Source organism: Phaethon aethereus (genome assembly GCF_964289735.1).
Source record: "Phaethon aethereus genome assembly, chromosome: 5".
NCBI classification, from domain to species: Eukaryota; Metazoa; Chordata; class Aves; order Phaethontiformes; family Phaethontidae; genus Phaethon; species Phaethon aethereus.
In genome coordinates, this window is record NC_138579.1 from 18,093,329 (window position 1) to 18,109,954 (window position 16,626).

The 16,626-nt window shown below is 36.7% G+C and overlaps 1 protein-coding gene across 1 annotated transcript in view; it reads right to left on the reverse strand.

The window, feature by feature from the left end:
- Positions 1-16,255, reverse strand: part of PPP4R4 (protein phosphatase 4 regulatory subunit 4) — a gene marked incomplete at both ends in the record, with an annotated part of 70,457 nt that extends 54,202 nt beyond the window's left edge. Inside the window, 2 exons of the mRNA XM_081999943.1 lie at positions 15,576-15,649; positions 16,142-16,255. Coding sequence (XP_081856069.1) covers positions 15,576-15,649; positions 16,142-16,255 — 188 coding nt within the window. The remainder of the gene's footprint in view (positions 1-15,575; positions 15,650-16,141) is intronic.
- Between the last annotated feature and the right edge of the window lie 371 nt (positions 16,256-16,626).

The window sequence follows — 16,626 nt, forward strand, 5'->3', positions numbered from 1 at the left end:
AAGCCTTTATGTATATGATAATATGCAACATTCTAGAATATATATATAAATCAGAATGTAACTAAGTCCAAGACTGTACTGGGGCCAAAGAAGCATTAAGGAGCTTTGCCCTTTAACCCTTCCCTCCCTCCATTACCTGTCTAACCAGAGCAAATAAAGGGAAGAAACTTTATCTTCAGGCTTCTATAATTTTGCTGAAAGTAAGATAGAATAAAATTAATCTCAAAATGTAACACCTGATTAATATCCATTTTCAAGAAGTCAGAAGTCCTGATAATATCACAGCACGAACATCTCCTTGCAATTGACATTGTAACCCTTTTCTATTGAAATCTCATTTTCAAAACCACTCTCTCATCCTGATCTTCTAGTCAGATATATATGCCCATGGTCATTTTTCAGCACATCTGAGTAAAATCTACATGATCTATATATTAAAAAAAAGAAGAAATTAATCTGTTCTTAGTACGTATCTGAACATGCACCACTACACATGAAACTTCTAGTGCAATTCAAGTAAGAAAGGGAAACCCAGATTTAGCTGCACAGTAGTTTTGTATTCATAGTAGCCTTGCCTACGGGATCAGTTTGGTTAACTGAAGTTTCTTATTTCTGTTTGTTTGCTGAACAACTGTCAAAAAGAGAAAGGATTTCTAATTCATATACTCCTTTCTTGTTCCTGAGCCAAAGCAAATGTACTGTAATGACACAATAACTTCATTCTTCCTAATATCATCAGTTTCTGTGAGTTTAGACACTAATTACTATGAGGAAACATTAGGCTTTTCTCCCTTGAATTTTAAGAATATAAAAAGTGCCTCAAAGAAACTCATTTTTCCTCTCAAATATTAGTATCACCAATACTATCTCCTAGAAGATAAGTGTTTCTTCTTCCTTAGATGACTTAGAACACATATGGCATTTGTATGGTCTTTGGGTAGCATTCATCTTGGTATTTTTTATTTTTAGTCTAAATTTGAAAAGCAAAACCAGCCTTTTCATACCAAGATCAAGATAATGCAATTTCTAATTCCTAGGCGATATACAAAACCAAGCTAGTAGCTGACATTATTTTTCCCTCTGCCCAGTCCTCATGCAATGACTCAGAATTTATAATTTTCACTTTCAACAAGATTTGTCATTTCACAGCATGCATTATACAATATAAGAAGTCTTATGAAAAAGCACAAGGCCTGTAATTTTTCTAGACAGAAGCGGGGGGGGGGGGGGCGGGAATCAAAGATGCTAATCAAATTCTGGAAGGGTAAATTACTTCTGCTGACCTAAATTTATCTTATAGTCTAATTTAGACACAGGATCTCTTTTCATTCACCAGTCTTTATTTTTTGTATTGGTATATTTCATCCACAGAGTTGGCTATTTGTGGCATAGAAGAGATTAACACTTCAAATGACCTAACAAGTACTAAAATCTACTTAGAGTTTTCTTCAACTCATGGGTCTTACAAGTGTGGGGCATTATGAACAACAGATCCAAAAGCTCCCAATTTATTACTTATCTATGTGTATTTATCATGCATTTGCATCCTTTATGACCATAACATATTCCATCCTGTGCTAATTCCATTATTTTTTTCATAGCAACTCTGATCTAATAGTTGTGGAAGCTGATGAAAATCATCTAAGAAATATTTAAATGTTCTTGACCAGAAAGCTGTAACTGTACGTTTCAACCTCCCCTTTAGAAAATGGACTCGCAGGCCTAAAAAAAAATTGTCTACTTTTTCAAGATTTATTGACTGCTCTAGCAGGAGGTATCACTTCCCTTCACCGCAACCCTTGCTATAAGTCTCTTTAATCACTTAAAAATGAACTATGCTATACTGATTCCATTAAGAATTCCTCTGTATACCACTAGGAAAAGCACATTAAAGGTTAGGAAAGCAACTGTTACTGCTCTGTTTGCCTATATCTGCGTTACTTCATAAAAAAGCCTTTTCTGTATAAGCAAGAGCTTGTTTTATATTGAAGATTATGGTAAAAGCCTGAAATAACCATAACCTTCTAAGACTTAAAGTAGAAGTAGGACTTTTGAGTCATCTTCCAAAAAATTCAAACTTTTTAGAATAGGCTTGTAAGATCCAGAACAATAAAATCCAAGTTCCTGCATCAACCACTACAACATGAAACATACTTTGTACATGAGTTGACCATCCATTTTCAAAATCACTCAGACTGGATCAAAAGAAAATGCAAATGTAAAAGACCAGTAAAGTAGAGACATTGTAAAGAACTCTATGAAAGTACTGTGTATGAATACAGTGAATCAATGAAAAGCCACAAGAAAAATAAAAAAGGGTGAAGAGACTGAAGCCAAAGGTTTGAAGCTATTGCTCACAGCATCTTCCCTCACATGCTAGAGAAATATACCTATATATTGCATATAGACATATCTATATATATAGATATCAGAAGTAGACAGATATATATAATAATATAAGCTGAGCTGATGTTTCAATTTGAAAAACATAGAAGTAAAATTGTGAGCAATGAAAAATAATCTGAAATTTTAGAAACTCTTTTGAAGCTTTAGCTGTAAAAGCAGTTATTTTTTCCCAACCAAGGAAATCTGACTGTGACCGCAGAATGACTTCAAACAGTTAACACTAAATTTCTACCCAATTATTGCTGTCATACTCAAAGGGCCTGGTGACTGAAAAGAAAAAAATAATTAGAAAACAAACACAAAACTGTGAACTTACTCCTCATATAAGCTAGCTTTTAAATAGCTTAGAAATCAAAAGCCTTGCTTGTCCACCTTCTGTTCATTATTTAAATATTTTCAAGTAGTATTGGGCATTATTTCAGACTGGTACAATTACATGCATCAGCCATACAGTGTCAAACAGCTAACTCTAGCATTGCTTTCTCATCCATCAGAAGCAACCATAGATCAAAGGCAGCTTTCTGAGGTAAACATGCAAATAACTAAAAATTACTTCAATTCCAAGCTGTTGCTGATTCACGTTCTGTCAAACAAAAAAGTGCTTTACTTGATTCATATTCACTTTGGGTAGTAGGAGGAAATTCAGCTACTTAATTAAAATGAAGAAGGAGTCAGAGATATGTCTCAGAAATATGAGATTTGTTCCATTGACAGTGTACAGCTCTGAGTGGACAGATAATCAAACCAGATAATACAATTAACATAATAAACAAATTGAAGTGATGACACAAGTTTTGCAAATTTCCAGCTCTCTGGCAGAATAATTTCAAGCTGTAGATAAAAATGAGTATTATATACACCGACAATTCATCTCTATTTACATTCTTGTTAAAATCATTATGAGCGCAATGTCAGCATCCTCCTGCCTACCCAACTAGGTTTAGATAATTATAATCCAAATAACGTACCCTACCTTCAAAATCACTACAATGATCTTAAATAGCCTTTTGTTAAACCACTTTTTCCTCACATACGCATATTTTAACTTATTTCTAATGGTACAGTTATCTCAAAAAGAGTTTGACATTCTGCAATGGAAAGAATAAATAAAGCATTTACCAGTAATTCCACCCACATTTACTAAAATTAGTTCAGAATCATCTCTGGAAGAAAAGAATCTCTCTTTCCTTTGAATGCGTGTCAAATATGCTCAGCTGCATAGATCCTTCACAGCATACCAGTCTTAACACCAGAATATCTGGCTTCTCTATTTACTATGTTGGTATCAGTATCCTTCTATGGAAGCAAAAGTAACACGGAAGAAGAAAAATTACAGTAAAAGGCAACCATTGATACAATACCATTTGCACATTGCTTTCCCACTCCCCCGCTTTGGTTGGTTTGTTACTGAAAATGAACAGAATTAACTGATCACTAAGTGATTTGAGACAGTAAATTTTTTGTCTAAATTCATTGTGGAATATTAACACAATTTATTATTTTCATGAATAATATTTTTATTAGGTATTTGATGTGGTAGCCATGCAAATGGATATCCACAGGTAGAAGTTACCTTAAAAACAGCACACAGTGCTTAGAATATCAATGTTATTTCAGTGCATCCAGAACTCCAAGGTTCGTATGAGTATCACAGGGCCAACATAGTCTTTACAGGTGTCACGCAAACCATCTCAACTAGTATTCAGTGTGTAGTGTCCTGAAGATAATGAGCTTAAGGCATAGCCTCAGTCATACGGACGATGCCAAAGAAAAGGAAGATAAGTATGCACTTGCAAGGGAAGGAATAGCATTTGGGGAAAAATAAAAATCCTGTATGTTGGACTCAAAAAGCAGGAGCAACACAATTAAAAAAAATACCTAGTACTTGTGTCCTTCACCAAAAAGCACATAAAGTGAGACATGAACACCTCAAATGACCTAACAAGTACTAAAATTTACTTGGAATCTTCTGCAGCGCGTAAGTCTTATCAGTGTGGGGCATTACAGACAATAAATCCAAAAGCTGACACTTTCCAATTCTTCATTTAAAAAAAGTCTTCTTCAATCAGGAAGTAAGATGAGGACTGGAAAAGTAAGTACTTAAAGACTTCAGAATTGGCAATAAATACAGAAGAGCAATAAAATTAATATTTAGATCTTTCTATCTACTCTCTAGCACATCCTGTTCAAATAGGTGGGACAGTTTAAGTGATCAGAGCACAAGTATATTTATCTGCCCTTAAGAGCTGACTTTTCCATACCAGCATTCACCTAAACATTTATTACAAAATCATAATGCAAGTATTTTCTTCATGTGTAATATAACAGGCATGCAACGTTCAAAAGAAATTATAAATAACCCTTAAAATGCACCTACAGTTGGCCTTACATGGTGATAAAAATAAGAGGAAATAGACATACTCTTGGGTTAAAACCTGTTCTAAAGAAGCAGGTTAATTTTAGTAGTTTTCATTCTTTTCTCCATTGATTTAGTGGTTAGCACTTGATGCAGTCATGAAAAGCAAAAATAAAAATAAATCTTGCCCTGAAGACTATACCCTAACTTCTAGCTCCCAAAATGGCAGAGAGATAGGTATCCTAATCCTGAGCTTTTAAATGAAATTACATAAAGGACATTAACTGTTTATAACAGAAGAGTTTTGGTGCAAGCAGCAATGAGGCAGTGACTCATGTTTTGCTATTTAATATGGACATAAAACCTCCTCCTCAACAAGCTCAGTTACAATTTCAGCAGTGAAAATGGCATCTTTTCTGTTTTTTCCTTTAAAGCCAGCATTTTTATCCCCAGGCCTGCACCGCAATATAAGTGATATTACCATGTAAATATATATATTAAAGCAGATGCCTTTCACATTTCCCTTTTACTTTTATTCTGTCAGAGACAATACAATCAAGTCATATTTACAACAAAAACATAGTTAGCATTTTTAAAGCATTTCCTTACTGTCCCTAGTCTAGCCTTCTCAATATACTCTTCGTAACAGAAGTTACCAAGAAATTTCATTGCGGGGGGGGAAGGGACGTAAGGGGAAAAAAAAGAAAAGAGTGTAAACTACTTTGGAAAGTGAGACCACAAGCTGGTCAGCTGCGCTTCTCATGCAGTACAGGCAAACAGTAAATCAGCCCATTTTGCAGACATAACCCCTTGTAAGCTAAATGTAATGACATTACTGAGTGCAACAGTGCTGCTTCTACTGTGCAGCTCTGTTTATATCCATTGAGTATCAGTACTTTGACCCACCTTGAATCCAACTTTCCTGCTCTTCTGCAACTGGTAAAGAGAAATGTGTTGGAGTTATACAGGCAGCTTTGAACAACTTACATTTAATCTTGGCATAAATAATGGCTCCAGTGCTTAACAGTTCTTCGCTGTTCAACAATAGTCATTGGGGGGAAAGCTAACTGATACCTACCTAAATTAACGCACTGGTTTTACTTCAAGAAATATGGACTCAAAGCTTATTAGTAAGGGCATAATTGACAATTTGTATGTAAAGCTATTCTCATAAGCAAAAAAACAGAGGTTCCAACATTTTCTGCTTATACCCTTCCTCATGCTCCTGGACTGCCACAGAAAACCCTGGGGCAACTCTTGCGATTTTATTCAAAGTTACAGTTCGTTGTCATTTAAAAAAAATTTTTTAAAAATTATTGTTCTGATTTAAGATACACTGGGAAAAGAAAAAAAAAATTTCACAATCAAATGGAAGATTTAACTTTAAACACCTATGAGAAAAATGCCTTAGGAAAAAACGTCGGTACTAATCAATTTGCAAAGCCAGAAGAATTCTCTTAAACTGGATGATTATTGAAAAATGTATAAGGACAACAAGAAGGGATAAGTTACTTTTTTTTTTCCCCTTTTAGAAAGAATTTAAGACTATGCTCTTAGAGGCTTCAGTCTTTCTTCATCATTATACATTATTTTGATTTGCGATGCTGGTGACCTTTATTCATATAATCTTACAGAAAATCTAAGTTTAAAAAAAAAGTCTGAAGTCCTACAAATACCCTCCTGGCTACTCTAAGTAGATCAGGTCAATAAAACAAGACCGCTAGTTACTATACTCAGCTTGGATTCATGCACACAAAATGATGCAGTTCCATTCATGTCAGTTCATCTATCCCTGCTTACACATAGCCTGAATCTGACTTTCTTACGGTATAGTAAATTTAAGAACAGTGGAAGAACAGGAAAGTAGGAACTACAGAAAAACACTGGGACTAAATACTAAACACTGTAGCATGTTTCTGTAAACAAAGAGTATGTAATTTTGGAATTATACAATGACTAAGAAGTATTGTCCATCCATAGGGTCTGTTAGAAAAGGGGTCAGTAGTCAAAATTCATCAGCATGTTAGGGGGAGATGAGCAAGACATTTCCAACAATAGTTAACAAGTTCAAGAAGGACAACAATTCCCCTCGGTCCTGCTGTGAATTGATACAACTAACAAGGAATGACTCAGCTAATCTGCACATGAGAATGTGTACAACTCTCAGACCCACAGCCATACAACATGGAATAAAGAAAACTGCTCCTGAAACAACCGCTACCAAGATACAGAGGAATATATGCAGAGCCTGCTATTTTTATTCCTTAACATTAACCCCTCATAGGGTAATGTTTTGCAAAAAGAAACATGCAGAAACATTTATTTGAATGCAAAAGAATCTAAAAGGTAGAATTTAAATAAGAATACCTGCATCATCAAGAGTCCATTCAAATAATAACATGGATATGAAATATGTGTTACATTTTCCTGCTTGTATAAAAGTATCAACAATAAAGCATGCCGCAGACAGATGTATCTAAGAGACCTAGCAGAAGTTTCCAAGTGGTTCTTTGTCTCTTTTCTCATTCTGTTTTATTATGACTCATAAAACAGAAAGACGTTTTTCTTCCACAGACAGGGGTGTTCATCTTATAGGCTACAGGGAATTAACATTCAACGGGAAAGACTCCATCTTGTCAAAAATTGTCTCCATGAAACCAACAAGGCTATTCATGGAAAGAGGATAGACTTTAAGAACAGCAATGAATGTGATAGCCATGTAAAACTAGTTTTAACAGACTGAGGCATAAGAGGTACAGAATCCTTATTTTCAAAGCCTGCAAAGGATACTGTTATTGTTCAGACTGGAAAGACTCACACACAACCTGATCTAGGAAGCTAATTATACAGTGGGGAGAGGGGAGAGGAGGAGGGAACCAAGATGTATGAATGCCAGTGACATGTTAGTTTTCAAAGTGTGAGTTTCAAGAACAACTCGGTTACATAGCATTCCCATCACACCATGTTGAAATTAAAAGATCCTTGCTACTTTTGCATCACTAGCCTACCTTTAAAAATCTTTCCTTGAGGACATAACTCTGTCTTTGGCTAAAGATGCCACTTGTGGCATCAGTTTTGGGATCTGAAGCGACCTTCTTTTTCAGGTACAGAGTCCTAGAAATATGTATAATTTAAACATTTGGTTCTTCAGCTGTAATATGGGTTTTGCCAGACTATGTCAAGAGAAAGCCTTACTACAGAAATCACTTCCAACTTCCTTTTCAGTTTTCAAGACCTAAAGAGAACTTCTCTTATCTAAAAAGCTGCCCCTGGAAGACTCAATAAGATGCCCCTACTAAAGCAGGAGAACTTCTCAATGAATAATGGACACCTCACTGAATTGCTTAGTCTCAAGAACTGTCTATATTCCCATTCTGGTTTCCTGGTGTAAAAATTTCTGTTTCGCTGATGAAATAATCCTGGTTTCTTTCCTGTGGCATAAAGCTTTGGGCTCTGAGGCTTGACGAAGATCCAGTGTAACCTCGCCACAGTGTTGGCGTTTAGACTACCAGCTGGTGGAACAAAGACAAAAACATTAATATTACTAAAGTTAACTCTAAAAATAGCTAAATAAAACAGTTCTACAAGTATACCCCAGAGAACAGGATTAATTTTAAATCTCAATGAAGCTATTTCTTGTCTCATTCCAAATTATTCCTGTCATAGCATACCAGCTGAGGCACAGACACAAGCCCAAGCCTGCAGTCCTAGTTCCTGAAGTCCTAGTTCCTAAAGTCCCTAGTTCCTAAAGTCCTTAAATTATAATCAGAATTTCACCTCAGTAAAACAACTTCCCTTCACACAAAGTTTACAAAGTGCAGCAATATGAACCAATACTTAATGGAGTGTTATCTGCCTTGCTTTGTGGAGATTCAGAGGAGTACCTAAACAGTTCTGGATGTAAAAATATGTGGTGTATCAGAGCTAAGAATCATTATTCTGAAGAGTCTCAGAGTACTCAGATTTTTGGGACAGGTAACTGTGCATGCTACTATCCTGATACTCACAAAACTGAAATGTCTACTACTGCTTTTAGGGGAAGAGTAGGTGGACCAGTACTAGCTGCTGCCGCTTCTCTCTGTCAGCAATAAACGAAGTAGTCAGAGTGCAGGGCCATGGAAGCATCACACCTTGACACGTTGAAGGGCTCCCTATGCCTACAACAAAGTAGACTTCAAAACACCAGAAAGAATTTGCAAGATAATCCACTAGATACTCGTTTCAGTCACTAGCATGCAACAGCTATCACAGTACAGGGCACCATCATGTGAAAGTGTTCTCAGACTTGCTGTAAATGGACAGCTTGACCTGCTGTGAGGAGTTTGTAACTTTGATATGTTTTAACATAAAACATTAAATTTTCCCATCTACATCCTCATGCAGTTTCCATTGGATGCATCTGCAGGTCCTGACATAAACTAGCAGATTATTATTGTGTCTTGTCAAATCAGGCAAAGGATACAAATGTAAATTAGCAATATTGAGCAAGCATGAGGATAAAAGCTCCTTACAAGTACAAAATGTTGTTATAAACACTTGGAGCTTTCTAAGGAAGGTAGTATAAAGGAGAATTATTATACTTACACATTAATTATGTGCCATCTCAAAATGAACTGTGCAGCTGTTAAAGTTATTTATTAAATGTCAGTGCTCATCTAAACAAAAACAAAACAAACTCAGCCTCCTGCTGGGCAACATGCTATTCCTGTATGGGATTTGTCATGTAGAAAGAAAGAAACATAGTAAATATTTAGCTGGATATTCCTGTGTAGATCTTTACTGGGACAGCATGATAAGGTTTTCTCAGGGCAACAGAACAATTTTCAGAAGTTAATAAAACCCACAGTTCTATCAACTGTGTTTGCTATTTAAAAAGGCATCCACACAGTTACCTAGTTTCTGCTTACTACGTCATGCACAAAGATGCTCTGAAACATAAATATATTTGACATCTCCAGAGGAGAATATGACAGTGCATAAGGAAGAGCTACCACTGATCTCATACATTGCAGCTCTCATGTAGACTTACAGAAGTCCATTTAATGTCAAAGGGTTCATTAAATACACTACAGCTGATACTCTCTGGTCATTTCAACCAGTACTTGACTTCACAAATGCAAAGTATAGATTCAAGATTAGACTAACCCAAACTAAATCTGTTCTGCTATTGATGATCTACCAGCTCTAACTTCTCTGCTCATGCTCCCACTTACAGCAGCACGAGCAGTCATGCAGTTGTATGTTTTGTTGGAAGCAAGTACCCGAAAAATTTGTTAGAATTAGCATCAGTTCCCCAATCTAACCAAGACTGCATGGCTGCAATAGCATTAGTGCTGGCACACAAAATTTATCAGTAACATGCAGTCACATAAGGAAAGGAGAGAAGAGCTACTCTTTCTGATATAGGAAGAGCTTCATTCAGACTTAGCTTCACGAATACCATAAGCCAACCAAACATAATGCTAAGACTCAAAGCCATTTCACTCGCTCCTGAGCACTGTTCCTGTGCTACCCAGTTTCTTCGTGCTGGCACAGGCCTTGTAAGGTTCACAAAGTCCTGGATCACACAGTTGATCTGTTTTAAAACTAACCTGTATTTTCAAGGTTTGCCTCAGATAAATTCCGCAGTGTGCTGTGCAGGCACAAAGGCAAATGCAGCACAAACGCTAAAAGGGGAAAAGGATTGGCAGTGCCATCTTCCTGCACTGACTGTGGCCCAAGAAAGAAAACTGAAATACAGATTTTTCTCTCTCCTCTTCCTTTTTTTCAGGTTTCTGAAAGCACTATGTTAACTCTGCTCTGTATATTTACAGCTAGTTCCTCAGCTGTAGTTTCACCTCAGCAAATATGATCAACAGAACTATTTGCACAAATATAGATTTTCATAAAAGTATGTGACAGCATCATTTCAGAAGATTTCAGGTACACTTTTCACTGTAAAGTGAAAGAAAAAATTTCAAGCAACTGATTTAGCTGTCGAACTAAGTGAATCAAGAGTGAAGCTTTTATAAAATTTAAGTTGTAATTTACAAAACAAAAGACAGGGAAAAAAAGACTGAAGAAATACTTTTTAAGTTAGTATTTACAGGTAGCCAGTGCAGTTGGAAAAATTATTTTTCCAATGTGCTTAGCATGACAGATGGATCTTTCAGTATACTATGTAGGCATCAGGACCATCAGTTCAGAAGCTGTATAATCAGAATAGAGTAGCCAGTTCTCATGATTATGTAACACACACAATATTTATATTAGAAAATCAGCGTCTAATATTACATTTAAATTAAAGCTTTAAATTAAAAGCATGCCCCTACAGATAAAAGAAAATCTAACATGATGAAGACTAAAAAATAGAAGGAAAATTAAAAAAAATCTTTTAAATAGTACTGGTTTTGACACTCACGGTTAACATATTTTATAAAAAGATGTTTAGAATTTGAGAATACTCTAGCTAATCAAAGATAGCTACAATAAAGTACAACTTTTTTTTTTTTAACAACATGCTAAGTTAATAGGCATTGAATTCTTTTCAATCTAGATAAAGTACCCATTGTGTCTTCAAAAACTGCGCTAAATGTTTTGGAGGGAGATTGTGTTGTTTTCTAAACTGATAGAATCACTCCAAAACCAAAGTACAGTATGTTCCCCAAAGGGTGAATAATTCAATCTTCCACCTTGATAGCTCATTATTACCCTGTTATTTTGAGTATGACAGAAACATGAAGGCCTGGAAGCTGTAGCACTAAGCAGGCACAAATAAAAAGTAGCTGGATACAAAATAATACGATACACACAACAGTGTAGAACCCCTAGGGATATCTATCAGAAAAGTCCTCAGAAAACAAACAATTCTGCAGTGTACATTCCAGTAAGCATCCTTGTATCCAAACCAGATTCATGTCAGGCAAAGAATACATATTTTGCTATTGGCTGTATGCCATAAAAGGGTGAGCTTCAATAAAACATCAGCAAACACGGAACCTAAGACTACAGGCAAAAGTTCATAGCAGGAATAAAAATTACTGTCCCTGAGCGGTGTATTGCCACTGTCCTGGTAGAAGTCACAATGCCCTGAAGTAGAATGCAAACTCTGCAGTCACTTCAGCGCAAAGTCTGGCAGCTTGTCTTAATCTGCTGATGGTTTTATGATAAGCCATCAATCTTGACACCAACAATGTTGAGCTGTGCATGGATATTTTGCTCTCCTTGTTCTTCTATTGGGCCAGCAACATGCCAAACACGGTCAGAATACAACTCTTCAGTGATTCCAGTTAAACCCTCCAGAAACCACCAAGAACTCGGGCTGAAGCTCTAAAACATAGATCCTAGAGACTCAGATGCCTCTCCCTCTTTAGGTACCTAAATCTATTTTATTTCAATGGGAAGTGCATAAACATCCCTGACAACCTGGTCTAAGGAAGCCCAGTTCCTCAACCAGAATCAGGGTTAATTGAGATTACAACAAATGACAGTCCAATTTGCTACCGCTTTCATAATAAATTAGAACTTGCTCAGTCTAATTGCAGAATGTTACCTAATTAAAACTGAGTACTCTGGGCCACAATGATCTAAAGCTGAAGTTCACCCATGCTTATCTCATATTAAAGTGACTCTGGCCACCAGGAGAGCTACTGAGTCCTTTCCTTTTGCTTGCACAACTGTTTTTATAACCACATAATGAGCCAAATCAAGGATTTTATTTAGCTGAGAACTAATCTGTCTAAAAACAATGATCAGCTTTAGCTAGATCATGTTGTCAATCCACCTCATTATATAGTTATCTGAAGAATAGTACCGATGGAAAAGGAGAGACTGAAAGCAAACTCATCCCCTAAAAATAGTAATTAAAAATATGCACACAGAGAGAAACTTGTTAGGATTATCAAAATTACAATTAGCACTTTAGAATGTAAAACCAAACCATGATAGGTAACAATAGAAAACCAATTAAAATGAAGCTACATCCCTGTGAAAGTGAGGTCTCAAATGGGATTAACGTGTCAATGTACTCACCGTGTGCTAAAAACATTTTTAGACATATATTTATGTCATGCTTAAGAGAAGACAATGAACAGAAATTTACAAAATCTATGACAATACATCATGGCTAGATACAAACGGACAAGACATTGTGGAAAGGGAAAATAATCACTGATGGATATGAATACATGCTAGAGTAAAACAAATAACTTCAGAATATCAAGAAGTAAAAGAGCATGCCAGAAGCTCCATAGTATTACTGGCAAATGAGAAGTAACACAAGAGGTGAAAAAGGAAGATGAAACTGATGAGAGTTGGGAAAATAAAACTTCATCATATACACAGCATAGCAAGAACCAGTCACAGAAAAAAAAAGAAAAAAAATGGGGGAAAAACAACAACACAAACAAAAAACACTATTCAGGCACCAAAAACCTCAGACAGTAAAAGGCTGCATTATTCTCTCCAACTAGGATGTCATGTACCTGTTTTCAGACTACAATAGTAAAAGACTTCAGAAGCAGAAATCTAGAAAAAGCAAGTACCTACTAAACATACAACAACTCTTGATATAAGCAGACCAGAGTATCCAAGTTCAAGGGTGGGGAGGAGAAGTTGGGAGCAAGTTTTGGAGGAAAAGGAAGATGCAAAAATAAAGTGGTTGGGCTTTGTTATTCAGAATGAAAGCCATTCAGATGTGAGCGCTCTTTTTGGACTTCCACAGAAAATAATTACTGAACATTAGCTTTGCTGTATCATACAAAGGTTTCACTCAGTATTAGTCAGCTCCATTGTACTGTAAAAGCAACACTAAAGATATCCTCCTCAGTACATTAAAAATCTCCAACTTGCAGATTAGGGTTATACAAATAAGTGACAATATAAAAGACAACATGACACAACATTAAGTATTTTGATACTATTTGTAAATACTTAAGATGAAAGATTTGCTTTCTATTATTGTTCTTGCCTCTTTTTTTTAATGTATATGGAGATACCATCATCCTGTCCAGATGGAGCACAACACAGACATCATTAACAATTCATTTCAATCTCACCAAAGCAATTTTTATAGTGTGATTTTCAGAAAAGGCAATGTCTTTTTGGATAACATGAAGGAGAGTCCCACATAAGGGACAACCTGAAGGACAGCAAATAACGAACCTGTGTGAGAAAGTGAGGCATGAGAAGACCAGACTGACATTATTGTCAAACAGGAACAGGCAGGCATATTGTATTATAATAGATTAAAAAATGCCAGGCAAGCCAAAAATACATACCTTTGTACATCGTATAAAGGATACTACCTATGTTACAGGCAGCTTTTCAACCCTGCTTATACTCCACTCAGTACAAGGCAGACAACATACTACTGAACAGCAAAAGCTTCCACTGGATTATTGTATTAACATACCTGGACAATCACAGCAAGTGATTGCCTTACAAAAAGCTTATCAAGCAGAGATGAAGCTACCTTTCAGAAACGAGGACAATGCCGAGGCAAAAATGAAAACTTCATCACAAGGAAAAGAGTATTATGTCCCCAGAACAGCTGCTCAAGTAGAAAGCAAGCAGATGAAGATGTCAGGAGAAGTTCAAGGCCAGGTTGAAAAGCAATTAGTCAGATGAAAGATATGAGGTGGAACGTTTTTTCAACATTGCCTTTTAACAAGGCAATGATTCAGTAAAGACATATTGCTGGAAACATGATCTTTAATTGGGAGAAGAGCAAAGAAATGTGCTGCCACACTGAGAAAGGGGGGAAAAAAAAAATCAACTATGCCGATTGCTGTGAGGTAAAAACCAAAACTGATACACATCCTTTGCAACGATATGCTCCACATGCAAACTCTTTTCCCTGAATTTCCCAAGAGTCAACAACCAGCTTTGATTACAGAACCTATTAGCAAAGCAAGTTTTAAAGTCCACTATTTATTAAAGTTCAGCATTAAAAAAAAACATAAACAAAACTCAGTAACAAAAGTAGTATAAGTGGACAAAAATGATTACCTAAAAATAATGCCACGTGCCCCAAAAGTAGAAAATTAAGGCACTGAGAATATCTACTCTAAACATTAAGGACAGGCATAGACTAGAAGACCACTTAAAATAGCAGAATAAGCAAACTGAGAGGGAGCTGCAGCTGGTTCTCCAATTAGTAGGTATTGTTTAAAAATGCATATTTAGATCAAAATCCCTCAGAACGTTTGTACTCTCAAAGATGATTTGCACAGTAGTTGAAAGATCTGTATTTTAAACTATCAAAATGTAAGTTATTCAAGTAGCTGCAAATAAATACTTTAAAGACCAAGAAGGAGGTAAAATGAAAAAGCAGAACACAAGGAAGTATTAATATAGTATCTTCTACAGTATTTCCTAAGGACTGTAAAACTAATGTCTCAGAGTTTTCTCTTCTGAAAGCCCAAACATACACAGTATGCTCAAACAGCTCTGTTATCAGCCTGTGTTAACTGCTCATGCCTTAGAGTGAATATGAAGTCACTAAATGATTGGCGTTATTAATGTTAAGACTCAGGGAATCTCGCAAAATCAGCTGCAGGGGAAAAGAAGATGAAGTACAACTCAGTGTTGGTGAGGGCCATATTAGAAACTCAGAAAATTAAAGGCTTATACATGTACACAGGCATCCTATTCCATGCATTTTTTTTAAATTACAGTACCTATTTTTAATCTTGCCTATAAGTTTAATGCAGCAGAAAGTAAAAAAACTACTACTGAAAGGCAGAAAATAAAAGGAGAGAAGAGTAAAGCACTAAAAGAGCTGTATGTAAGCATGATGGTCAGCAATGTTTCACAGTAATATTTTAGGAAATACCTGAGTAGATAAACAGCCCTTTCAATATCACTGAGTTCTTCATCAACTGTCAATCTTTCTATTTCTTCTGGTGTCTGTCAAGCGTGAAATAGAGATTATGAGTTTACAATGCCTTACTATTTCATCATTTTAATCTTCTTAAAACAACCTCTTCCTCCCCACTTATCCAGGGATAGTTCCACGAGTAATTTGAATTTAATCTTTGAAATCTCTAGCCAACATTTCAAATTCAATAAATCTTTCACCAGGAAAAGATGGAATTAATAGAAGTACAGTTCCATGCCAGACACTTTCACTATTAATCATTTTAAGTATAAACAAGTCACATAAAAATTAAGCTAAAGACCTAAGTTAGTCTATTTTCTTTTCCAGCTTAATACTCCTATACTGAAAATATGAGTCCCAGCTATACAGAATTTTAGACTTTTGTTCTAAAATGACTAAAACCAATTTTTAGTATCCTGGTGCTGTAAAAAATAAACTGCCTATTCGGTTAGCTGTGCATAAATAAAACAGACACAATTTCAAATTGATTTTAAAGCATCGTTCTATTTTGAAGTATATACCTTCAGGCTCCTGCGTACTGGCCTCTCTATAATAGTTAGTTCCTGCAGGTCTTCTATGTATCCAAATAAATTGCTCTGACTAAAATCCATTTTGGAGAAGATTATTGGATGCATGTAACAACTAAAGCCAGTGGCAGCCGACGCTCTCCCCGAGCCTCACATCGCACCGAAGGGGGCAGGACCGGCACGGCGCAGCCCTCGCCGGCCGCGCCAGCCGCCGGCAGGCCGCCGCCGCCAGCCGCCTCTCCTCAGCGCGCACACTGCGGCAGCGGCCCCCGCCGCCGCTCGCCCCTGCCGAGCCTCCAGCCGGGAAACTTTCTCCGCTTGGCCCGGGCGGGCAGGGAGCAGGACCGGCGCCTGCAGCCTCCGCCACCGGGAGCCCGGGGCCGCCGCTGGCACCTCGGCGGGGGCTAGTTTCGAGCCAAGTTTCTCCTCTTCGCGGGCCGCCCCTGTCCGCGGAGGGAGGGGGCGAGGGGGCGAAGCTG